This window comes from Sitophilus oryzae, unplaced genomic scaffold (assembly GCF_002938485.1).
Source record: "Sitophilus oryzae breed Bouriz unplaced genomic scaffold, Soryzae_2.0 scaffold_1396_pilon_pilon, whole genome shotgun sequence".
Classification (NCBI taxonomy): Eukaryota; Metazoa; Arthropoda; class Insecta; order Coleoptera; family Curculionidae; genus Sitophilus; species Sitophilus oryzae.
Genome location: NW_022146055.1, coordinates 3,882,568 through 3,910,244, shown reverse-complemented (window position 1 = coordinate 3,910,244; position 27,677 = coordinate 3,882,568). Strand labels below are relative to the sequence as shown.

Below are 27,677 nucleotides of genomic sequence, written 5' to 3'. Positions count from 1 at the left end.
TCGACGATATATACGAGATAAAAGAAAAATTCAACGAACTATCACCGATCAAAGAAGACGAAGAAAGAACCTATCAACCAGTCATCTTCGATATTGCGATTATTTTCATTTGTCTAATAATTGCAATATACCTAGTGTTCAGAAAATACCCACAACTCAAGAAGTACTTTCCATGTTTAAAGAAGAAAGAAGAACAGCATGTTCCAGTCCCACAGAAGAGGACCCCCGAAAATAACTCCGTTATTTTCTTGTCTTAACAGGGGAGGAGTTATATGATAAATAAGTGTTATTTCATTGTAATTAAATACTGAATGCCTATTTTACATTATGTCACATATAAAAGCGAACTGCACGGTTCGAAGCAGACTTTTCACTCTCTGTACTCTGTCGAGAACGTTTGTAACAATAAAATCGTTTTTTAAAAACAACTCTGTTAATTCAGAACCCAAAACTCGCCTCCATAGCTTGATGTGACACATAACATTTTTTGGTCAACATTTTTTAAGTCAGCTTGGCGTTTTTTTACAATAGACAAAAAATGTGGCAAATATTATAAGAACCATTTTACAAAAAAAAATGGCGCCGGGGGGCACGTATAGCGCCTATACCTCGGCCCATACTAAAATATGTTAATAAAAAGTTGGTAGGCAGTTCTTTTAGTTTCGTAGTAAAGGAATTTTTCGAACTTTTTTTATTTCAAAAACTGCGACTTTGACTGATTTTGATGTTATTACAAATTTTGTTGCAAATATTATTCCTAATCTTAAATTGAAAACCGCGTTTCGCTAGCTACTGTAATTTTGGAGTTACGATTTTTTTAAAAATTTAACCCTCTCCCATACCCCCTTACCAACCCCCCACCCCTACCAAAAACTAATGGCCAGATTCTCGGGTGCCACAGTATTTTTGTGCTAAATTTGGTTAAAATCGGTTTAGCGGTTTTTGAGTTATCGTGTTACAGACAGACGGACAGACAGACAGACAGACACCATGAAAATATTTTGTATTTAGGTCATTTATGATCCCGATCTTAATAGCCTAACATACCTGTTGGTATGGTCGGCTAAAAAATCGGTCGTTGGTTTGAGTTGGAAAATATTTATACTAAAATTTATGTAGGAGTGGGCTTAGTTTTCACCCTCCCCGTACTATTTTTTGATTTCTGTAAAAGTGGAATGTTAGAGCACTTGGAAAAACATAGACAGTCAAAATCTTTCAAATCGGAATAACAGTTCTTAAAATATCTTTTTTTATAATTTTTTTTTATAAAGTTTGATGCCGTCTAGCGGAAAAACGAAGCACTTTTGTATAGAGGTAAATTATGTCCAATGAATTTATTTTGATTTCAAAAATACGTAGTAATTCTATGTCCATGGAATATTGGGACACCTTGTATACAGCCATTATTTGGACAGTTCAAAATTTGCATGGGATTTTCTAAGTTTCCATCGACTATACACCTTCGGTATATTAATTTTGTTAATACAAATTAGTTAAATATAATCGGTCCAATTTCTGTTCAACATAATATATTATGCTTGACACAGCACTTTTTTGAAGAAGATTTTGTTAGAAAAATTGCCTGGGAACCTTCATTTCGGTATTTAAATTAAAAATTAAATTCGCCATTACTCTCAGCCACGTAAATCCGTCCCTGGAAAGGTTATAAACATATAATTTATTGAATTAATTTGCTGTAGTCTTTATATTCGCAACTGAGGCAATTTGCAGACCCTGTGGAAGGTTTTGAGTAAATTACGTTTGGTTTTATTTTACTTTGCACTCCTTACGAAAGAAAATCTTTCAAAAAAACTTTTTGTTTCTTCACGAAAACCATTTAGATGAACACTTGAAAAAAAGGAATAGCAATCTGGATACGTCTGGTAAAAAACTAAAGAACGTGTATAACTCTGTTTTTTTTTATTCAGGTAAGATTTCGACAGATTAGAGATAAAGAAAACGATAGTATAAAAGTCTTTGGTACAGATTGGAATGCTCGGCTTGCCGCGAAAACTTATATAATTGTTTTGGGGTGCATGCGTTGTACAGGGTGGGTCAAATTCGACGCTTTTAAATGGAAACACCCTTTTCTATAGGAGATAGACGAAAACTAATATCGGTGTCTGGAACTTAATTTGTATCAAAAATATGATGGTGAAAACCGAATATCTGTTACCGTTTCGGAGTTACGGGGTGTTTTTCAAAAATGTGCATTTTTAACAAATCGCTGTAACTTTTTTGCTATGGAAAATTTTGTATTTCCATGAAAACATTTCTAAAGCACCTTTTTACGTAGAATTTAATGATTTAGGTATAATTTTTTTAAAATTAATAATTTAAGAGTTATCAACAGAAAAATTTATTTTTTATTCGGGACACCCTCTATATTTTTAATTAACTGAAAAGAATTTAAAATTACCTTTCCAAAAATATAGCACACTTGATATTTTGTTATAATCCCGTTCGAAATACAGAATTTTGAAAAGTTCGCCACTTTTAACTAGTAGGCTTTGGACCCCTTATTGATGATATGCCCTTAATGGAACTCGAAAACATATTTTCCAGCAAAACGACGCGCCGCCTCTGAACGCTGAAGTCATCAGCAAATTTCAAAAATAATTGAATAGCTAACCAAGATTCCAACTGTTGGCCGTCGAGGCCGCCTGACTTAGTGCCCAAGGATCTAATCCTATGGATATATTTGCGGAAGAATAAAGGTTCCTTATTCTTCCGTATAATCTAGACAAGAATTAGAAATACTTAGCAGTTATGAGAGAGTATCTTTCACCCCTACTGAGTTAATGAATTCCGCGAGAAATGTTCAAAAACTGCACCGTCTGTCCATAACAGAATACGGTTGATATGTCGAACACCTGTAGCAAAATCTCATGTCTTGGTTTGCTATTTATTTTTATTGTTATTAGATATAAGTAGTTTAAATGTGTTGATGTTGGTTAAATATATTTTAAATTGTTATAAAATTCTGCATCTCTCATAGCAAATATTATTTTCGTTTTAATTGATGCTAACAGCTAGAATTTTTCTGCATTACAGCCGGTACCGTTAAAAGCCTACTATATAAAGCGAGTGAATTTTTATATACTCTATATCTCGAACAGGAATCGAACAAAATATCAAGTGTGTTACATTTTTGGAAAGGTAATTTTAAATTCTTTTCAATAAATTGAAAATATACAGGGTGTCCCCTATAAAAAATCAAATTTTCTGTTGATAATTCTTAAATTATTAATTTTAAAAAAATTATACCTAAACCATTAAATTCTACGTAAAAAGATGCTTTGAAAATGTTTTCATAAAAATACAAAATTTTCCATAGCAAAAAAGTTACAGCGATTTGTTAAAAATGCATATTTTTGAAAAACACTCCGTAATTCCGAAACGGTAAAAGATATCGATATGCGGTTTTCACCATTATGATTTTGACAAAAATTGAGCTCCAGACACCGATATTAGTTTTTGTCTATCTCCTATAGAAAAGGGTGTTTCCATTTAAAAGCGCCGAATTTGACCCACCCTGTACAGTACAGGATCTGGCGCTGTTATCTAGGCGGTTGATCTAGGCGCAGGATCTAGGCGCAGGATCTAGGCGCAGGATCTAAGCGCAGGATCTAGGCGCAGGATCTAAGCGCAGGATCTAGGCGCAGGATCTAGACGCAGGATCTAGGCGGTTGCTAAGAACAACCGTAAACAAGAACAGAAATAATTTTCTCTTGTCAAAGTCAAATTATAAAATATTTCAAAGACAGATCATGACAGATCATGACTAAAAAAGCATATGACATCCACATCGATCCATTTATTTCATTAAAAAAAAGTTTCTAATATTTTTAAGTTAACTATGGATGAATTTATATGGTATATAAATCCGTCATAGCGTCGTCTCTTTTTGTTTTTTGAAGCAGTTTTATTGGTTTATTTCAAAAATGACAGACCATATTTCAGTATTATTGGAGTGACGGAACTATGAACGATGCACGCAGGCAGATGCGTATGAACTCGACTTAAGATTTTTGAGGCTTGCCAAACTCTTGCCGAATTATTATAGGTTATAATTCGTGTCAAATAATTTCAAATACCTATTTGCGAATTGATTTTGCCTTTTAGTTCGTGTTATTAGTTGTGTTTTGTGTTTTTTGAAGTTAAGCGGAGGAAAAATCGAGAGAAAATTAACTGTAAAGCCAGTGTACGGTTTATAGTACACCAAACCAAACCAATAACGTTTGTATACCATCTCGTATATGGTACCTAAAAACTGGTGTAGCTGTAAAATAACGACGACGATAGGTAAATAATGGATTTTACTACTGCAGAGGGATAATGTCAAAGGGTAATGGTTTAAAAAAATTAAGATTAAAGTTAATTAATCAACTTTTAAGGTATAAAATTCAGTATTCAGGGTTTTATTTATTCCTGTTCAATATTAAAAAATATATATTTGTACATAAGTTATATTGATAAATATAATAATAATTGCAGGAAGTGTCTTGAAGTTTGAAAGTAAGAAATAATTCTTTTTAATATTCGTTTTTTGGTATGTGGTGTTTTGTTTAAAATACAGGTCTTATTTGTTTTGTATTAACACAGACCCCAATTAAAAAAAATTACTCGATTATATCTTTTCAGTTTTATACAGTTTTTTTTACAATATTTTGAAGAAATCACTTGTCACTCAAATTTAAAATATATTGTACCAACTTAATTCTTGGTAAAATGAAATAAACTTCTTTGAAATTAAAATGAGACACATTTATCACTGTCAATAACTTTGCCGTGGGATAGACCAAATAGACTGTGTATATTATTATTGTGTATATGTTACGGTTAAACTCCGATGTCCGGTTAATGTCGACATTAACATGTTAATGTTTGGGTTAGGTTATGTTTTTAGTTGTTTTGTTGTTTGTTATTCTCGAGATTAACCGGGTAATGTCGACATTAACCGGACATCGGACCTTAACCGTAACATATATATTACTATTCTCAGAAAAATAAATATACCTAGAGGAGTTTAATAATAAAATATTTGTAGATGACTGTATTATTGCCGTAAATGTTTGAGAGCTTTATTTATACGTTTATATTATTTGTAAGCCTGGAAATATTGGAAAATGCTTAAATTCTGCTTTCCTAGACTTCATTTTGAATTGGTTTTCTAAATGCCTACTTGAGAAAACTATTAAAACGCCATCTATTATACTTTACGACCTTTTAAGTTACTGTCGCAAGCAGAATTGTCAAGTGTTATCGATGGATCATCTTTTATTGAAGATCTCGATATCTAAAATTCAATTTCAAAGATTTTATACTATAGCTCGCAAAATTAGAGAGATACACTGTGCTTTTGCCAAGAATGTTTTATTTAGAGATGCCAGGTTATATTATTTTAATAGCAATTTACTGAAAAAGATACTAAATCATTCTTATTATTGATTGATCCATTATTGTCAATAAATTTTAATGTAATGTCAATCAATCGATGCACTATGGTATGTTTTGATAATTTTTCTGATTATATTTTGTTAAATTGAATATTTGCTAAATTAATATAATATGTTTTATAAATTCTTATACAGGGGTCTTACAAAAAGTACAAATATTTTCAGGGTTGGTAGATTTCGAGAAAAGAATATGTTTCTTTTCTCTCTATCGTTTTTTAAATAAGTTCAAGATAACCGAGTTATTTTACTTTGAAAATTTGAAAAAATAATATTTTTTATTGTTTTATATATTTTTTATTACCATATCGAAAAAATATATTTTTTAACTAAAAGAAATCCAAATTTTCAATCTTTTTTTCACGAAAAAAACTCGTACGCGGGTTCTTGAGATCGAAATATCCACTCTTAAAAATATTTGCAGTTACTTAAGACTCGCCCTGTACAGTTGTTGTACAGATACATATTTTAGATACCAATTATTAAACTTTTAATTCAAACTTCACAAATATTTTTTTTTTCAAAAATTAAACGTTCCAAATAATATAAAAAGATTAAAAAGTAATACCTTGTAAGTAATTATATATCAAGAAACTATGGTTACGCTCGTGGAATTTGACACTTTTCGTCAGCTAAATAATATATTTTCGTACTTTTATGCTTAAATGTAAAAGTGCTTTACTTTAATGCCTAGGCTTTAAAATGATTTTTTTATATTGACAATTCAACATGTCGTAAAAATTTATATTTTCCTGGCGTTTGACAATTTTTTTGTAAAACTGTCAAAAACAGTGACTTTTCGTATGAGACATCATTTAATGGCGAACGTATATTACTTTTAATGTCTACACTAATTAAATTATTATCACAAAAACACAATGATAATAAAAGTGTCTCTTTGTATAAATGGGAATTTTTTCCCGAATTAGAACACTAGAACAATGCGTCAGACACAAAATATGAATGAGGGTGTGTGTAATTTTAACTACTGCCGTATATTATATCTTGACGTTATTACGGTTGCCTATTTATATTGCTTTAATCGTCGACTATCTTGTTGCGAACATTAGCAACAATTTATTGGGCCATTTATTTAATTGGTCGCCTCGTAAAATCATTAGATGTTGCCAAAAAGACTAAGTGTTCTGAAACGAGAGCCGTTTTTTATCTATGCTAGACCAACTTAATTCTCGTTCTGGTTGTCGTTGGGTTAATAATGATGCCTTTAAGATTATTTAGGCAGTAAAGTATTCTTCGGAAATAGAGAAACTACATTAAACGATAAAGCTTCTAATGCGAAACTAAAAACTATACTCACCGGCATGAGAAATAGGCACACATTAAAATTTTCATGTATTTGAAAGTTTTATACCGGGTGCGTCTCAAAAGTGGCTCACCCTATAACTTTTTATTTTTTCAGATAAAACAACGAAATTTGGTATGTTAGTATATGACATAAATTAGGATTGATTGACGTATTCAATTGTTTTCGGTCACTTCCGGTGTCACCGGAAATGACTACAACTTTTGATTTTTACATGGCACCTTCGGTATTTTTCCACTTTATTCCATAGAAAATGATATTCTGAATAGAATGAATGACATATTATATGTCAACTTTTGACATATTCGCTCAAAAACAAGTATAGTATTTTAAATTTTAATCTAGAGTGCCATGGCTGTGTTAAAAACACTAATTTTTAATCATGGAGCCTTGGAAAAATAGATTTGATCGTGTAATGTTTTTAATCAAGAACGATAAACTAATAGGATTGCTCATCCTCATAAGACGTACGTTCGCCTCTTCCCGCGCTTTAGCTGACAATTGTGACGTCATTGTAGTCCTTGTCATGATAGTGTGTTTTATTGGTTGCCTATGGTAAACTCATAAAAATAACAGCTGAGAAATTTTGAGTTAGTTATTTTGACGATTTTAAATGTAAAACAGGTGTTTTTGAAGTTTTTAGAGCTATAGAATTTATAAATACGTTCATTTTAAATGTAAAACAGATGTTTTTGAAGTTTTTAGAGCTATAGAATTTATAAATACGTTTATTTTGTTTTGTGGATTGTGACTAATTGGTTACTAAGTGCCTACGATATTGTTTATTAATTATTTTACAGCAAAATATGGAAGTACTCTAAAAAGAATGCCTGCAAAAGGTGATGCTGGGTACTGGTGTTCTAAAAATTGCATTATGCGAATATTTAATACGATTTATGCAGTTAATTTTCTATACTGCATACATATGAGGTGTTTAAATAAATAAACTAAATAATGAATGTTTTTAAATACACACACTAAGGACAAGGACTACACTGACGTCACAAAGCAAAGGGTTTTCGCATGCACCTGGCAGACACTTTCGGCTGAATGGGCAGTCCTATTAGGTTAGGTTAGGTTAGGTTAGGTTAGGTTAGGTTAGGTTAAAAAAATACCGAGGGTGCCTTGTAAAAATCAAAAGTTGTAGTCATTTCCGGTGAAACCGGAAGTGACCGAAAACAATTGAATACGTCAATCAATCCTAATTTATGTCATATACTAACATACCAAATTTCGTTGTTTTATCTGAAAAAATAAAAAGTTATAGGGGCGAGCCAGTATATTGTGTTCTAGTGGACCGATTTAGATGATTTTTTAAGCAGTTTATAGCTAATTTATGTGACTTTTTAGCATATTATCTTTCTAAATTAAAAATGAAAGTTGCCATCTGTTAATTATACAAGGAAAAAAAATGTTGATATTTTTGTGAAAGTTTGGAACACCCTGTGGAGTACGCTAACGAAGCAAGGAATTTAAAAATAACGTTATCATCTAGATGTATATTTTCTGGATAGTTTGCTTTTTGATTCATCTTAATAGCTTTTTTTTTGGATATATTCTTTTTGAAGAAGACAACAATATTTTTTCGATGAATCTCAATAGCTTTATTCTCAATTTTATCATCGTACCTAGATGATAAAATGATTTTTAAAACCCTTGCTTTGTTAACATTTTATACAGGGTGTGTCAAACTTTCACCAAAAATCAACATTTTGTTTTCCTCCGTATAATAGACAGATGAAAACTATCACTTTTAATTTACATAGCCGTAAAATAGAGACACGAAAAAGTAAAATAATTTTGCTATAAATTGCTTAAAAATCATGAAAATCGGCCCACTGGAACAAAATATATTAACCTTTAAAATACATCAAAATTCTAAGGTGCCCGTTTTTCTTGCCGGTGAATATAAAAATATGGTGTAAATATAATTGTAGTTTTTTAGTAATTAAGAATTGTTTTGTTAACAAAATGATTGTTGTCTCAGAAAGTAGATAATTCTAATAAATTAAGGCCCTATACTACTTGAAAAAATAAACTATTCAAATTATTATAACAAACTAGAGAAAAACAACAGCTTACAGCTTACTTTTGGAGCGATTTCATATGCTCCTTATAGTAGGTTTCACCTATTTTTTTCCTTTAATCAAGAAAAAATATGTGTAGAATTAAAAGAAAAATTAATATGTGTCCAAATATCTAAATAAGGCGCTGTGTAATAAACAAACAACGGTCAGAAAAAGTGGAAGAATAAAAATTTATTCAGACTCTCGCAATTAGTGGAATAAATTAGTGGTTTCAATTAGCGTAGAAGTTTGTTCCTTTAATTTCAATGTAAGCATTCAGAACGTCAACATTAATGGTTCACATAATATTCAATTAGTTGAAAAAGTTATCAAACTTTTAACTTTTCCACTAATTATACTTCAAAATTTGCGGGAAATGTCATTTTGGCCTTTGATTATCTTCTCTCAAGAGAAATTGTGGTTGGGAAAAAAGCAAAAGTTGATTATTTTATAAGCTAAATATTAGGCTTTCTCTATGGATGCAACTGACTACCGCAATTTGTTCTACCGCAAGATATTCTATTAATTTTAACTGTATTTTTTAAACATTGTGAATGATCGTAAACTAAAAAGTATAAAGTGTAATTGAAACCACTAATTTATTTCACGTATTGGGAGGTTGTGAATGAAGCTTAAAAAAAACTTTTATTCCACTTCGAAGTTTTTTTAAGCATATAAACTTATTTTTTTCTAACAAGATGCATCTACATACATTTTTTGAAATCCAATTTAAATCTCCGGTATTTCCCACACCTTATCTCTACGTTTTCGAGTCCAAAACACTGATGATGCGAGCGATGAAAAGCTCGAAACCGGTAAATTGCCGCACGACGCCGCATATTTCGCGGCGTCGTTTTTCAGAGCGCGACACGCGACGACGGTTACACGGCAGGCGTCCCGACGCGTCTCTTCAGCGTCGCTGCCGTCGAACGACTGAGCCAAAGAGCTCTTTTCGCTTTTTACGCGCTGAGGAGGCGAGTCAATTCGCGGCGGTCACTTATTTCTTTCTTCTTAGCCATCGGTCATCGTGCAGTTCATTTCTTTTCGGAATATTTATTTTGAATCGATAAAGAATCTATAATTAACTGCCCTTATTGCAACTAGAAAATACAGGTATTACAAGTAAGAATTTCACGTTTGATTGAAACTTGTAGCCAAATAATGTGAATTATGAAATAACACTTTTTTTAAATAAAGTCTTACAGGGTGTCCCAATATTTCGTAGACATAAAACTACTACGTGTTTTTGGAATCAAAATAAGTTCATTGGGCACAATAGTGATGGGCATCACGATTCTTTTTAGTGAATCGAATCACAATTTCTCATAGTGAATCGACTCTTACGATTCGTTCATTTGAATGAACCACATGCGCAATTTACGTTTCATAAAAACAAGATCGTAACTGGCACTACCGGCGATAATTTGGTATAGGTCAATTACTTAAGGGACTTGAAAAAGAAATATTCAGTTCTTTCATTTGTTTTTCAACACTTTTTGACACTGGCGTAATTGGATTGATTATTTTACCAATAATATTACATTATCGATCCAATTCATATATAAAGACTTCTCAATATCAATTTAATATTTTTAGAGCCAATTCCGATTTAATAATCATAATAAATAGTATATAATATCCCATGATCGAAAAAAAATGGCGTCCAGTTGGTTTGGAAATGAACATCGATGATATTCCCCATATAATTTTACATATAAAATGACAGCGAATTTTAGAACCATCGCTGACGCCGTTTTTTTATCACATTAAGCAGAGACCAACAATATTTATTTGGAATTTCATAAAAACACGATTTCGTCTTTTAGTCCGACATTTAATAGTCGGTACCTAATATTATTTTAACTAAAATATTAACGTGAAAATTAAATACCTTACAAATGCTCCCGTACTAAGCAAAGTATAAATAAGTTTTTATCTTGTAAATAACTTTCATTTTATGCCCATGATGTTTGTTTGGGGCTTTTGTTCAAGTGTAAATGTGCACAAGTGTAAATGTGTGGCTGCGTTTATGCCTATATCACCGTCGGTGCCTCGCCGTAGAAACCAACGATCGCATTGTGATCCGATTCAATTCCCACGATTCATTTTTACGGCTCATCGTTCAAATCTTATGGATCCGTGCTGGCAACGATTCATTGTGATTTGATTCAATTCTCACGATTCTTTTTTACGGCTCATCGTTCAAATCTTATGGATCCGTGCTCGCCACGATTCAATTGAACGCACCGTATTGTAAGCAATGAATCAATTTTCACAACTCTTTGAACGCACGATCGCATTGTCATCCGATTCAATTCTCACTATTCTTTTTTACGGCTCATCGTTCAAATCTTATGGATCGGTGCTGGCAACGATTCATTGTGATTTGATTCAATTCTCACGATTCTTTTTTACGGCTTATCGTTCAAATCTTATGGATCCGTGCTCGCCACGATTCAATTGAACGCACCGTATTGTAAGCAATGAATCAATTTTCACAACTCTTTGAATGCACGATCGCATTGTGATCCGATTCAATTCTCACTATTCTTTTTTACGGCTCATCGTTCAAATTTTATGGATCGGTGCTGGCAACGATTCATTGTGATTTGATTCAATTTTCAAGATTCTTTTTTACGGCTCATCGTTCAAATCTTATGGATCCGTGCTGGCAACGATTCATTGTGATTTGAGTCAATTCTCACGATTCTTTTTTACGGCTCATGGTTCAAATCTTATGGATCCGTGCTCGCCACGATTCAATTGAACGCACCGTATTGTAAGCAATGGATCAATTTTCACAACTCTTTGAACGCACGATCGCATTGTGATCCGATTCAATTCTATTCTTTTTTACGGCTCATCGTTCAAATCTTATGGATCGGTGCTGGCAACGATTCATTGTGATTTGATTCAATTCTCACGATTCTTTTTTACGGCTCATGGTTCAAATCTTATGGATCCGTGCTCGCCACGATTCAATTGAACGCACCGTATTGTAAGCAATGGATCAATTTTCACAACTCTTTGAACGCACGATCGCATTGTGATCCGATTCAATTCTATTCTTTTTTACGGCTCATCGTTCAAATCTTATGGATCGGTGCTGGCAACGATTCATTGTGATTTGATTCAATTCTCACGATTCTTTTTTACGGCTCATCGCTCAAATCTTATGGATCCGTGCTCGCCACGATTCAATTGATCGCACCGTATTGTAAGCAATGAATCAATTCTCACAACTCTTTGAACGCACGATCGCATTGTGATCCGATTCATTTCTCACGATTCTTTTTTACGGCTGTTAAAATGTTATGGATCCGTGCTGGCCACGATTCAATTGAACGAACTGGATTGCAAGCAATGAATCGAATGTCACGATTCATTTTTATTACGTTTATCGTTCAATCTTTCCACCTCTAAAGCACAATTTACCTCTATATAAAATTGTTTCGTTTCTCCGCTAGAGGGCATCAAACTTTAAAAAAATAAACACATTTTTTCAGATATTTTAAGAACCGTTATTCCGATTTCAATAAGATTTTGGATGTCTATGTTTTGCTAAGTGTAAAAAGTACGGGAAGGGTGAAAACTACCCCCACCCCTACATAAGTTTTAGTATAAATATTTTCCAACTCCACCGACGACAGATTTTCTTTTAGTAAAATGGTCCCTCTAGTATTTACTACATTTTTTGTATCTAACAATGTAAAAAAACGCCACATCGCATAGTTTTTGAAAAAAAACATTTGGAAGACATGAAAAAATAATATGATCATAATTTTTAAACGAAAAGCCGATTTTTAGTGGAGGAAAGAAAATTTAAATCTTTATTTTTTTAACCTTTGTGAAATATGTCACTCACTAAAAATCGTCAGAAAATGTCTTTTATACTTCTTTACACTCAGGAATTTTTTAGAATTTTTTGAAGTGGTGGAACAATATGAAAAAATTAAAAACTCATTTTTTTTAAATCTTCTGTTTTAACCTCGGTTTTAACTAACTTATATTTGTGTTTAGTTTAAAAAAGTGAGTAGAAAATATTTTTTTATTAAAAATACATCCTTGCCAGAAATAAACATTATTATAAAAAAATGAGTCCGAGAAGATTTTAGAAAAAAAATGAGTTTTTAATTTTTTTCATATTGCTCCACCACTTCAAAAAATGCTAAAAAATTCGGAGTAGTATAAAAGACATTTTCTGACGATTTTTAGTGAGTGACATATTTCACAAAGGTTAAAAAAATTAAGATCTTAATTTTCTTTCCTCGCCTAAAAATCGGCTTTTCGTTTAAAAATCATGATCATATTATTTTTTCATGTCTTCCAAATATTTTTTGTCAAAAACTATGCGATGTGGCGTTTTTTTACATTGTTAGATACAAAAAATGTAGTAAATACTAGAGGGACCATTTTACTAAAAGAAAATCTGTCGTCGGTGGAGTTGGAAAATATTTATACTAAAACTTATGTAGGGGTGGGGGTAGTTTTCACCCTTTCCGTGCTTTTTAACTTAGCAAAACATAGACATCCAAAATCTTATTGAAATCGGAATAACGATTCTTAAAATATCTGAAAAAATGTGTTTATTTTTTTAAAGTTTGATGCCCTCTAGCGGAGAAACAAAGCAATTTTATAGTGAGATAAATTGTGCCCTAGAGGTGGGCAAAGATTGAACGATAAACGTAATAAAAATGAATCGTGACATTCGATTCATTGCTTGCAATCCAGTTCGTTCAATTGAATCGTGGCCAGCACGGATCAATAACATTTTAACAGCCGTAAAAAAGAATCGTGAGAATTGAATCGGATCACAATGCGATCGTGCGTTCAAAGAATTGTGAGAATTGATTCATTGCTTACAATACGGTGCGATCAATTGAATCGTGGCGAGCACGGATCCATAAGATTTGAACGATGAGCCGTAAAAAAGAATCGTGAGAATTGAATCATGATCATATTATTTTTTCATGTCTTAGACTTCTACTAAGAATTAGAAAAAAATCATCATTACTTAATTTTTAATTTACTATAAAAATAAAAATAAAATTGAAAAAACAGGTTTTTTGAAAATCTCAGAAACCGTTTGAGTTAAAGAGCTAAAAATTTAGGTGAATTATTTTGATTCGATACCAAATCGATCCCCTCGGGGAGATCGGCAAAAAAGCCGGCAGATTTCCTATATTATCAGGCTATTACCCTTTATTTTTCCAAAGCAGACCTACAACAAAGCAGTCCTACAAAATATACAGGGAGTTGCAATATTTCGCGGCCATAAAACAAAATGCGTATTTTTTGAATCAGACTAAGTCAATTGCCCCATAATTTACCTTTATACAAAAGTGCTTCGTTTTTCCGTTAGAGGGCCTGAATCAAAAACAAATCCGAACGTTGATTAATTTAAAATTTATTAATTTTTTAAGCTTCCATATTATTTTCGCCAACTAGATTATAACAGCATAATAGATTTTATGCGCCTCCATAGGCTTAATGTGACAAAAACATTTTTTGGAAGTCAGCTATATATGCGCAAGGGCAAATAAAAAGTGTAGTAAATACTAGAAGGAACATTTTACAAAAAAAAATCAGTCGTCGGTTGAGCTGGAAAATATTTATAGTAAAATGTGTGTTTGGGTGGAGGTAGTTTTCACCCTTCCTGTACTTTATTTTTGTGACAGTCAAATGTTACAGCGCTTAGCAAAATAGAGATACGCAAAATCCCATTCAAATCGGAATAACTGTTCTTAAAATATCTTAAAAAATGTCTCTTTTTTAAAGTTTGATGCCCTCTAACGGACAAATGAAGCACTTTTGTACAGAGGTAAATTCAGTAAATTGTGTCCAATGAACTTATTTTTACACCAAAAATACGCAGTAGTCAATGTCTACGGAATATTGGGACACCCTGTGGTATATATATTCCAAGGTTTTTTCGACCCATCCACTACGTGTCTGCTGCTTCACAAATTTTGAAGATTCTTCTTTTAATAAAAAAAGTATATATTTGCACATTGTTTATGGGGCATTTTTATATTAAAATATACTTGAGAAACACCTACAATATACAACACAATAATACCTTCAGAAATCAATTATTTGCAAAATTATTTGTCATTATCATTGCAGTGTCATAATGTTCTAATCTCTCAATTCTATGACAGCTATGGCCAATATGCTGCCAATATTATATGACATTAAACAATTTAATTTCTGAAATAGATAGCCACATGTCTTTTCTTTATGTCACAGTGGTTGTGATAATTACAAAATTTAACGTTTAGGCTATACTATTTTTTTGGCAGGCAGATTTTTTCTTCCAAGAATTTTAAATATTTTTTTTCCAAAAAAGAATTTAAATATGTAATAAAAAATGGGGTTACCCATTTAAAATATGAAAGTTGTCGTCAACTTCCGGTATTTCCGGAAGTGCCGCCATATGCAAAATACTTTTAATCGATAGATCTCGTTGAAACAATGATATGCAAATAATCTCCGATCTAGATTTTGCAGTTCTCTAAAAATTTCTAATGCATGCTCAGCCTGGGACACCCTGTATATACACCACCACAAAGTACATTAACATTTAACAAAAAAATGAAATAACCTTTTTACTTACTGTTTCTTCTGACTTTCAAAACAACGCTCTTTATCAAGGCATTTCCATTTTTATTTTGGTTTCATCCTTTCAGCTTTTACTTTTCAAATCTCATAAGACCCGCCGATGAAGGAAAATTCAGGGAAATTCGGAAATGTTTATCGGGGAAAACTCAGGGGTATTTTTTCTCCGATAAATGTTTTCGTTTAATATTTTAAGAGGTTTTTATGAAATTCCATATTTTGTGACCAGAATTTAACTTAAAAGGTTACTTTTGTAGGATGGATATTATAATATACAAGGTGTTTTTTATATATATTAAATAATATTTATAGTCCAAATTGTATTATATTTTTTATATAATTTGTTGAAGAATGGAGAATGTTGAGTAGGAGATAGGTTTATACATATTCTCTTGTATTTACCGAAAAGACTTCCTTTTTTAGAAGTCTTAAATAGAATATAATATTTTTTCGACACACTGACAGTGCAGATTCTTGGAGTCAGCCCGTGTCGGTACTTAGTTTTCAGTTAGTATTGTATTTTGAAAATATATACCGGGTGCGTCTCAATAGTGGGGCGCACCCCCTATAACTTTTTTATTTTTTCAGATAAAAAAAACGAGATTTGGTAGGTTAGTACATGACATAAATTAGGATTGATTAACATACCCAATTTTTTTTAGCAGGGTTGGAAAAAATCATGATTTTTTTTTAAAAATCAAAAAAATCTGATTTTTTTTATTTAAATCAGGTTTTTTTGATTTTTTCGATTTTAATAGAAAACATTATTTAAATCGGATTTCCAAATAATTAGGACTTAATTCCAATTAAATACCCATCCTAAATGGCTAAATTTTCATAACTTTGTCCAATACTGACAACATTAACAATTCTACGGCGCGTGTCATTTTTCCAGACATCGGTGACCAATATATCATACAAAGAAAGTCGCTCGCTTCAGATCAAAAGGTTTTTTTTTTTGAAATGCCACAAGTCTATTAATTTTTGTAATTTCAACGCCTAGGCATACAAGTAAAGCACTTTTACGCCTAAGCACAAAAGTACAAAAATATATTATTAAACTGATATTAAGCGTCAATTTCAACGAGTGTACAAATTGTTACTCGATTACTTACAAGGCATTACTTTTATATAATTTGCAACGTTTGGAATTGATTAAAAAATTATTTGTAATGTTTAATTTGTAAAAATATAATATATTCTACTCGGAGTAAAAATGTACTTTTGTGTCTCCCTGTTTACGCTAATCCGTCAAACGTACAATCTCGTCAAAATAAGTATAATTTTTACTCCTTACACAATACACTATTGTTCGGAAATAGTCTTAAGTCGAGAATGAAATTAGTATATTATCTATTCTGTCAAAGTGTAAAATAAAAAGATATAAAACAGCATATTTTCTGACAACGATTTGAAGATATAGTCTATCATCAAAAGAACCTTTTTCTGCACTAGAGGTTGCGAATGAAATGTATTCAAACAGCATTTTTTGTCAGTTGTACATAAATTTCAAAATAAATCCCTGCCCTTTAGAAGTCTAATGGATTCTCACGAAATTACTTCAAAAATCGGTCCAACATTTTATTTGATGAATAGATATGTAGTAGGTATATGTGTTATATAGAAATCATTTTTTATATAGTTTTATAACATTTACAATTTTTCGATTTATTGAACGTATTTAAATATACGTTACAATAGCAAGTGTAACATTTTATTTAACGAATAGATATAGGGTATACTAAGGGCTGGCAAAGGTTAGTCTTGGGTCGAGATTTCCGTATGTAAGAAGAGTGCAATGCGTTTATAATGTACTGAACAAAGAGAGGACAGAAAACACGTTGCCAAACGTATGAAATAAACCGAGAAACTGAACATTGCTAGGAGACGTGGAAGGGGATATAGCAAATTTGTCGCAGTTGTCCGGTCGACCCAATCAATACCTCTGTCAGTACTTAAAGTTCTAGGGAAAGGTGTACGTCATGCGTTCAGTTTCACGATTTAATTACGTCTCGTGATACTTGATTTGTTTATTTATTAACGAGTCGTTGTAATTTTCCCTATAGCTTGAATTTTTTTAAGTGCAAGCTAGAAACACTTGCATTTTTGGTAAAAATAAGTAGAATTGAGTGGGTGTTCGATAGTGGTCGCGCTATTAGAACTCTGAATTCAAAAATCGATATCTCGAAATCTATCAGAAATAATAGATTATAGTTTTTTCAAGAACTTTGTTAATATTTCTGTTGTATTTTCTTTGTAGACAGTATGTGAAAATCTTGCTGAAAATTTTTATGCTCTAAAAGTAAATGGATGGATTGTTTACAATTTTTGAATGGAAAAAACAACCTTATCGAATTTTTCTTATGTAAGCATGTTGTAAAATATCCGATCTTGAAAATAAAAAAGAGTTTCAATATCTAAAGTGGTTCTTGAGTTATGGCCTGTTATGTGTTAAAAAGTTGAGTTTTTAAATTATCGCGATTACTGACGTTTTCTCGTTATAAAAAAATGACACCCTAACGATATCCTTATAATTCCATTTCAGATGCTCAGAAACATGTCTAATTTTTTTATCTAGTTATCTCTTGAAAAAAAAAGTCTTTTAAAAATAAGCGGTTTGTGATCGTTATTTTACTTTACTTGATAGGGAAAGGCGCAACGGCAACGCCGCGCGCCGCAACAGCACACCGTCGCATTTCTCTCACTCCGACTTAATAAGATCACTATGCGATTTACTTCCACACATGTAAATGCCGACCCAAAAGTAACAGTTGCCAGCACGGTATATGTTATAGAAATATTTTTTATAGTTTTCTAGGTCACATTTTTATAACTTTTATAGATATTTTTCTATTTATTGTAAAGTTTTAAAAAAGTTGATTTTTTGATTTAAATCACATGATTAAAATTTAAAAAATCACATGCTTTAAATCACGATTTAAATCATGATTTAAATCATGCCAACCCTGGTTTTTAGTCACTTCCTGTTTCACCGGAAATAACTACAACTTTTGATTTTTAAACGGCACCCTCGGTTTTTTACTTGGTTCGTTACAAAATGATGCTCTGAATAGAGTGACATATTTTTTTTCCATAACAAGGGGCCGTCCTCTGCCGGAAACACTGCGACCTGTGAGGCCTATTGTGTTTGTCCCCCTTCTATATCTGCACCCATTCTCCTATGCCCTGCACTAGCTTATGCAGGTCCTTGATAGGATGGGAGCATAGTTCCTCCGGTTCTAGCCTAGCTTTCTCAAATAAAGAGTGTCGCTTGCGATCCAGAGCTTCGCAATGACATATTATGTGCTCCGCTGTTTCAGGATCTTTATCGCAGAGTCTGCAGCAAAGACTTCCTTGATACAGGTTGAGCTTGTTCAGATAACACTTGACAGCCATGTGTCCTGTCAAGAGGCCTGTTGTAATCCGCACTTTATTCCTGCTAAGCATTAGCAGTTCTTTTGCGGTTTTAGAGCTAGGTCCTTGGATAAAAGCCTTGCTGTGCCTGTGCCCCTGTCTGTTTCTCCAGTGGACAGTGTGCTTGATCCAGAGTTTTAGTGCACTACGGGCCATACATTTGGGTATTCCCAGTACTGGCTCTGGACCAAGATAGGATGCCGATGATCCCTGCCTAGCTAGCTCATCGGCTTTTTCGTTGCCTTGGATGCCGCTGTAGCTCGGCACCCGAATGACATATCATATGTAAACTTTTGACACTTTCTCTTATGGTTTGTTTGAAATTGTAACATGCGGTTTATAGTGACAATTTGACTCGAAATACCAAGTGTGTGGTACGAAATTCAGTCGATTCAGAGTGTCATTTTCTATCGAATGATATAAAAAAATACCGAGAGTGCCATTTAAAAAATCAAAAGTTGTAATCACTTCTGGTGAAACAAGAAGTGACCAAAAACAATTGTATACGTCAATCAATCCTAATTTATGTCATATACTAACATACCATATCTCGTTTTTTTATCTGAAAAAATAAAAAAGTTATAGGAGTGAACCACCTTTGAGATCCGCACCCGGCATACTGTATAATCAACTATCTAATAAGGTTTCCAATACAATGCTTTTTTTTCATAAATGAGTCTATGTAATTTTAATTAAAATTAAAACTTCCACACAATAAGACTCATAATATATTTTACTTTACTTGTTTATACAGGGTCCGGCAATAGCACGTCGGGCATATGTAGCTCCTAGAATAAAAAAAATTTAGAATTTTGTTTAAGTGCACACCTAAAGTATGTACGAGGATGCATTTCAGGAAAATATTTTAACTTCTATAGGGTGGCTCAAAAAATTAAGTGGATCGGGATGATATTTTTATGGAACACCCTGTATAATATTGCATTTTTGGATTCTGTTCAGATCGCTTTACATAATCCTTTAATTTGCTTTGTTTTTTTTTTTAATTGGAACACCTTATATACATATTATTTTTTTTATTAGATGAAGAGTTAGAAAATGAAGATTTTTTGTATTTAAAGTATTCCAAAAACTTGGAACTTTAATGGTTTCGCAGATACACGCGCAGTATTATTTCATATGGCTCTTTGAATGGTAAAATTCGAGAGAAAAATCATTGGGTGGCTTTGATAAAAATTTAATGTGTAAAATGCAGGGTTGGCATGATTTAAATCAAATGATTTATCATGATTTAAATCGTGATTTAAATCAAGTGATTTTTTTTATTTTAACAATGTGATTTAAATAAAAAAAAAATTATTGAAACTTTATTATAAATCAAAAGATAACTGTAAAAGTTACAAAAATGTGTCCTAGACAACTATAAAACATATTTCTATAACCAGGTATAACAGATAATAAATCGAAAAATAATTGTAAATGTTATTAAACTATAGAAAAATATCTATTCGACAATTTAATTCTTTGACCGATTTTTTAAGTAATTTCGTGTGAATCCATTAGACCGCTAAACGCAGGGATTTATTTTCAAATTTATGTATAAGTGACAAAATTCGCTGTTCGAATACATATCATTCGCAAAGTCTAGTGCAGAACTAGTTCCTCTAATATAGAGACTATATCTTCATTCCCGAGAATCTATAATCGTTGTCAGAAAATATGTTGTTTTATGCTTTAGTAATAAAAAGTATTATATTAAGTATGCTTCCAAATTCATACCGACATTTTGATCTGCAGTAAGTACTTTACACTTTGACATTAGATATAATACATACTAATTTCATTCTCTACTTAAGAATATTTCGGAACAATAGTGTATTAACCTAACCTTTGAAGGACCATCGTAAAGCTATTCCGACGTTACAGTGAGGCACAAAAAGTAAATTTTTACTCCGAATAGAACATAACATTTTTTGTAAACATTACAAATAATTTTTTAATCAATTTCAAACATTACAAATAATATAAACAGTAATCGAGCAACAATTTGTACACTCCTTGAATTTTACACTTAATATCAGTTTAATAATATATTTTTGTACTTTTATGCCTAGGCGTTAAAATGACAAAAATTAATACTTTTCAGACGTTTGAAAAAAAAAATTCTTTTGATCTGAAGCGAACGACTTTTTTTGCGGAATATCTTGGTTAGATTAGGACCGATGTGGAAAAATCACAACTCCCCGTAGAATTGTTAATGTTATCGGTACGGGGTATCCATTTAAGTAACGGATTTATCCATTTAAGATAGGACTTTAATTGGAAATAAGTCCTAGTCATTCGGAAATCCGTTCGGAAAAAATATTGTTTTGAATTAAAATCAAAAAAATCTGATTTAAATCAAAAAAATCTGATTTAAATAAAAAAAATCAGATTTTTTTGATTTTTTTTTAAAAATCATCATTTTTTTCAACCCTGGTAAAATGCCATATGAAATAGGTATTTTACCAACAATCCGCGAATATCTGCGATACCATTAAAAATTTTGAAATACTCTAAATACAAAAAAAAAATATTTTTTAATTCTCCATCTATTGAAAATATAATGTACAGGGTGTATTTTTGTGTTTACCGTTGAGAGAGCCCTATGAAATAATACTGCGTGTATCTGCGAAACCATTAAAATTTTTGAAATACTTTAAATACAAAAAATTTTCATTTTTTAATTCTCCATCTAATAAAAAAATAGTATACAGGGTATTCCATTTAAATAAAACGGAGAAAAATTATTTTGTTTTAGAAAGTTTGGCATAGAATTTTGAACATCCTGTATGATTTACGATTACCATATTTATAGCAAAGTAAGTACAGACTATCTAAAATAAACACCTAATAAAGTTTTGATTTCAGGACTGTTTTTGTATTTTTAATATTTTTTTAAGGAAGACTAAAACATATTTACGAGGGGTGTCTCACTATTGGAATTACCTGTACATTTTCTTGGCAGTCGCTGGCAGTCATTGGCAGTCTTATGGCAGTCGCCTATAATAATTACATGGCAGTCATAGGCAGTCTTCTTCATAGTCATTGGTAGTAGCTTAGTAGTGGAAGTGTATTTTGGCAGTACGTGTACATTTTTTACCCGAGTGAGACACCCCTCGCATATTTATTTCTTATTTAAATATTAATATATCTGAAACTATCGAAAAATATTTACTCATATCCATTTAAAACAATCATCCCAATCCACTCACAGTTTTTTGAGCCACCCTATAGAAGTTAATGACCACCCTGAGGCACTATTGCCGAACCCTGTAAAACAAATTACCTCAAAGCCTACATTTTGGTTTATCAAGTCAGATAAGAAAAATGTATTATTAAAAGAACAAATAACATATGCTAAATACTTAGGTGTGGTTAAAAGTATAGTATCGAATGAGAGAGATTATTAGGGGCGCCAAAATATGAATTCGCCCGGTCTCAATATTTTCCTTCCGCTGGCCCTGAGCAGCTACAGAATAGCTATTATAATAGCTATTCTACCGATTGATAAAAAAAACGGCGTCAGCGATGGCTATGAAATAAAAATCGCTGTTATTTTGTATGTAAAAGTACATGGGGAATGTCATCGACGTTCATTTCTAAGCCAACTAGACGCCAGTTGTTTTCGATCGTATGGTATACAGGGTGTCGCAGAAATAAGTGCAAGTATTTTAACTGGTAGTATAGTTCAACCCTAGAAACACGTCTATGAGGTTATTTTCGCGAAAAAAAATTTTTGAAAATTCGAAATTTTTTGAAAACATTTTTGGATTTTTTTTAGTTTTTAGTTAAAAAAACATAATTTCTTGATAATATGGCAACATAGGTATTAGATTAAATTTACAAAAAAGAAAATCCAGAAAAGATCCAGTGGTTCTCAAAATTTTAGCAAAAAATCATTTTTTTGAAAATTTTCAAAGTAAAATAACTCCGTTATTTTGGACTTATTTAAAAAACGATGAAGAGAAAATATGTTTCTTTTGTCGAGATCTACCACCCCTTAAAATACTTGCACTTCTTTCTGGGACATCCTGTATTACTCATTTTTTTTATGTCTGGTAGTGACATCTTTATTTGATACAGTGCAAATAGTTCTAAATTTCTGTATAGTTCTCTTTAATGTTTTCAATGTGCGTCGCAAGAGGTCTCCAAATCTTGTAATTGGGTATGCAACTAGAGAATCAAATGCCATATTATTAGGTGAATCTCTGGTTGCATAACAATTTTTATTTTAAGTTTTGGAAATATAAAAGAGTTATATTTTATTCAACAAAATGTATCAATAACTAATTATGTGATTTCTTGTTTGCCGTTCATAAAAAAATCCTATTATTTTAGGACTGGAAGAAATAAAACAACCTTCTGATTTTTTTTTTATTTTTGATGAAATATCAAAAGCTACATCGACCGTTTCCAAACGATTTCAAGCTTAAATAATTAAAAAACAAAATAATATCTTTGAATTATTAAATACTAACACTTTGGTACAATAAATAGCTATAATATAAACATACAAAGAGTCTAACTACTTATATTTTAACTAAATTTATATAAAAGTAAAAATACGAATTCTCGGGTACTATATCCGAAAGTTTAATAAAATAATCCATAAAATTGCATTTTTCATAGGTTTGTCATGATTTTTTGGCAAATCAGAGATGAATCAGAAATATAGTCCAAATTGGCATAGAAAAATATTTCGTCTAGTATACTTTAAGCCTCATTTTTCTACTGAGCGATCAAATATTTATTTGTTTTTCTTTTAATACAAGCTAGGCACAGTTATTATTACTCAGGTGACTATACAGAGTGTGCCATATTTAATTTTAGTTTCAGTCTGCTATACTATTATATATGGTTCACCCTCTGTATTAATCTAAACAGGAATGTGTATGGGGGTTTACAACAATATGATTATACAAAGTCTATGAGAATTCAAATAAATACAATTCAGTCAATATGTTTCTTTGTTTTTAAGTACTAAATAGAGTTTTGAGAACTGTGTTTTAAATAAAATACATTTTTATAATATATACATAATAAAAAAAAAATTAAGTAGTAAAATCCAGTAAAATTAGATTCACAAATTTAATAAAGTAAATCAACCTTTATAATACTATATGTTACATTTAAGACACTAACATGTATTGAGAGAGTTTTTTCTAAACAAAATAAAAACACTTTGGTTAGGTGTATTTTAGATTCAGAACTTGAGTACCAACAATATACAGTGTGATCTAATAAAAACACATTACAATATGTCGGAAGTGGGTATGAGTTTACTTAAATTTGTAAAAAAATAAGTACAAAGTATTATAATTAGATGATGTTTTTTTACTTAAGTACAACTTTTTTAATTAAATAATAGAACATTTATAATACTGATTAAAGACATTTAAGTATTTTAATACAGCTTTTCAAACATTTAAGCTCTTACACTTAAATACATTGATTTTTGGCAATAATACTTAGTTTAGTAACCTCTATTTAAAACATACAAATAGATTGTGTTTTTGTACACCAAGATACAATATTTTTTGAAAAAGCAACAATATTTTCATTAATCTTTTGTCATTAAATAGGCGTATGCATTTTTTTGGCACATAATAATAGTAATAGCATAACACTGGTACGCATAAAGTCTTATAATAGTTTTTTTTTTAATTTATACAATTATTACACTAAACTGCTGAGTGTTTCCCTATGATTTCTCCTCTTTTAGTGTGCACCTGTCTTCCATCAAACTCAACACTTGAGGGTTTCTCATCATGTTGCCTCAGCGGTTCCTTTTCTTCACTGGAAAAAAAATTGTATGTTAATATTTTGTAAAAATAAAATAATGTGGCATTGCAAAAAAAGTACACAACTAAAGTTTTTTCAATGTCATGCTAAGAAAAATTTTACTTGTAATGGGAAGCCGAAATTAAAATGAATATAGGTAAAAAAGTTTTTGATACTTTCTGTTAAATAGTAAAACCGATTTTTTTGGGAAAAATCTGGGTTTGGACGTTGGAAGAATATTTTTTTATCAAAATAAGACGAAAATTATGTGCGATAAAATGTATAAAGTGCATGATTTGTGGAATTTGCAACAAAAATGAAAACATAACTTTTCATAAGTTAGAATTTTGCACAGTAGTGTCCAATATAGCTCCAGTCCTTGGATATATTATGTTTGGATTATAAACAGATAAATGTGATTTCACAGGGTCAGTCTTAAATAAGTGCAAATATTTACCTACGCTTTAAAATACTTGCACTTATTTCTGGGACATTCTGTATAGACTAAGATTTATGTTAACATCGGAAGCATGAACCAGTCATAACAAGGTTTTCTACTTTTATGATATATCCTGAAACTACACAAATAACGTCAAATCTTTAAAAATGTATTATATTTTTTTAACTCTGTGGTCAAATCAAATTAAAAACAAACACACGGTTTGTTTAATTTTTGTTTGTATTTGTTGGGATCAAATCACTGTATACTGTGATTCTGTTTTTCATGTAAATATAATCCTGCGAGTTATATATTTTCGTATACAGGGTAGCCCGAACTATATTACGGAAACTTCAGCAGCATATTCTGCAGAGAAAAATAAGTAAAAAATTTCGTATATAAACGTATGTAACGTCAATATTTGGATGAAAATTGGTGTCTAGGAGTTTTTTTGACATGAAAAATTTGATTTTTATGTCAATATGACTCCTATTGTCACTCCTATGCCACCTACATGTGTTTTAACTGTTTTTAAGAGTAATAACTTTTCGTCCGTACCTGTATAAAACTCATGAGTGAAAAAATATACATTTCCGTGATCTTTCACGTGAAAAATTGATCTTGGTAAAAATCGCTACAAGTAACCGTTCTCAAGATATTTGGAATGGAAATAGTCATACATTATTAACAAATAATAATCATGTTGAACTTTTTATTTTTTAAATTAATCATAAATTTTTCTTCGAAAAAATGATGAGGAAACAGTTTCTGTTGAACTTTTGGCACAAAAACATTTAAAATTTATAATTTCAGTCTAATAACTATTTAGTCAATATGTTTAATTTATGTCAATAATGACATGTATTGATTCTTTCCATTCCAAATATCTCGAGACCCATTACTCTTAGTGACTTTTACCGAGAGACCCTTTTTACGTAAAAAAACGCCGTAAATATATATTTTTTACTCGGTAGTTTTACACAGGTACATTATTATTATTTATTTTTTTTGTACGGCCGAAAAGTTATTACTTTTCACACCAGTTTAAAAATATGTAGGTAGCGCCCTCTACAAGTTGGAGTCATATTGACATAAAAATAAAATTTCTCATGTCAAAAAACTCCCAGACACCAATTTCCATCCAAATAATGATGTTACTTCAGAAATTATTAGGAAAAAATCGAAATAAAATAAAATTTCTACACCCTGTATCACCCAAAACTAAGCATTTTAGGACATACATTTATAGGAACTTTTTAACTTATTTTTATCTGCAAAATATGCTGCCGAAGTTTCCGGAATACAGTTCGGACTACCCTGTATTTCTGAAGTTTCGGCTTTAAGAAAATTAAATAAAAGAAATACTAATAAGCAGTAAAAGATACTACATTGTACCATGCTCTTCATATTATATTTCATATATGTACTATAAATACCAAGCATGCAAACTTATGAAAAGGATGGTAAAGCAGGTAAAGCATTCTAAATTTCAGCAAATAAAATACAAAATACTTGTCTTAAGATACTATTATAAGCTGCAATTATCAAATATTATACTATCAGACTTGCAACGGATAAGTGAAATATTTAACGTTGTTTTTTTTGCAACAAAATGTATCCTTCAGTAAAGAAAGTTTAACAAAAATGTCCCAAAATCGAATTGATGTTATACAGATTGTTAATTGGACGGTTACTTATTGGGGAACAGAATGGCAACACTGCCTACATTCCAAATAAATACTAAGCTAAGCTGCCGACTCGTCCCGTCGCGTCGTCTCTCGACGAGAGGGCCGAGGTTGTCATATTTCAACCATAAAGCTCTTGCCGCGAGTAATAAACAAATGAACAACCTGTATATTTAAGCGAAAAGGCAGAGATTGAAATGAACCAAGCGTTGTAATGTAACGGTTTGTAACACAAGCATTCGCTAGTAGTGATGGGAATACCGGTTCCACATTAGTCGCGTTACACTAGCGACCGTTCCAGACAAATATCGCGATTTTTTAACCGAGGCTCCGGCTTCCAAAGTGTCGCTGTTCCCACCTATGCGGTATTTCTGGGCACTGTATCTACCTACTCATCTCCCTGCCGTTATCTCTGTGTCCGCGCGAATTCATAAACAAGAACAATTCATAAACACCCCAAATTTGTAAACAATAAGCAACATGGTTAAAAAAATTTTGTTATGTTAGCTTTTAATTTTGAAAATAAAACTATTAAATAAAATAATATAACTTATTAGTATTCAATACTTTTTATTCGCCATCTTTTCTTCAGACTGAAGAAGAGCTTTTTATATTAAGTTTTATATTTTTGCCAATATTATTTAGATTTATATTCTTCTGATACACGTTACAACTGTTAGAATTTAAATTATAATACATACATTTGTAAGATAATTATATTTTTCTATCTTTTTTCTTAAAATCTGTTTACTTTTTTTAGATTAGCTTAAACAATAAAAAGTAACATAATTTGAACCATTATTCGAGATACCTACGCCATATGTTAAGTTTCTTTATCAACGTGTATGTTTTCATCTACTATATATACAGTTCGTGTGCTGGATAAAAAACATT

At 31.3% G+C, this 27,677-nt stretch overlaps 2 protein-coding genes across 3 annotated transcripts in view; both read right to left on the bottom strand.

Annotated features, from left to right (window-relative positions):
• Positions 1-9,762, bottom strand: part of LOC115875891 (leucine-rich repeat-containing G-protein coupled receptor 5A-like) — a 327,679-nt gene extending 317,917 nt beyond the window's left edge. Inside the window, exon 1 of the mRNA XM_030891455.1 lies at positions 9,559-9,762. Within this exon, the coding sequence (XP_030747315.1) occupies positions 9,559-9,685 (127 nt within the window). The 5' untranslated portion in view covers positions 9,686-9,762. The remainder of the gene's footprint in view (positions 1-9,558) is intronic.
• A 13,828-nt stretch (positions 9,763-23,590) lies between these two features.
• The window catches only part of LOC115875890 (fasciclin-2), a 469,599-nt gene continuing 465,512 nt past the window's right edge, over positions 23,591-27,677 (bottom strand). For both annotated transcript variants that reach the window (XM_030891453.1, XM_030891454.1), the window contains one exon: positions 23,591-24,674. In XM_030891453.1, the coding sequence (XP_030747313.1) occupies positions 24,560-24,674 (115 nt within the window). In that variant the 3' untranslated portion in view covers positions 23,591-24,559. The remainder of the gene's footprint in view (positions 24,675-27,677) is intronic.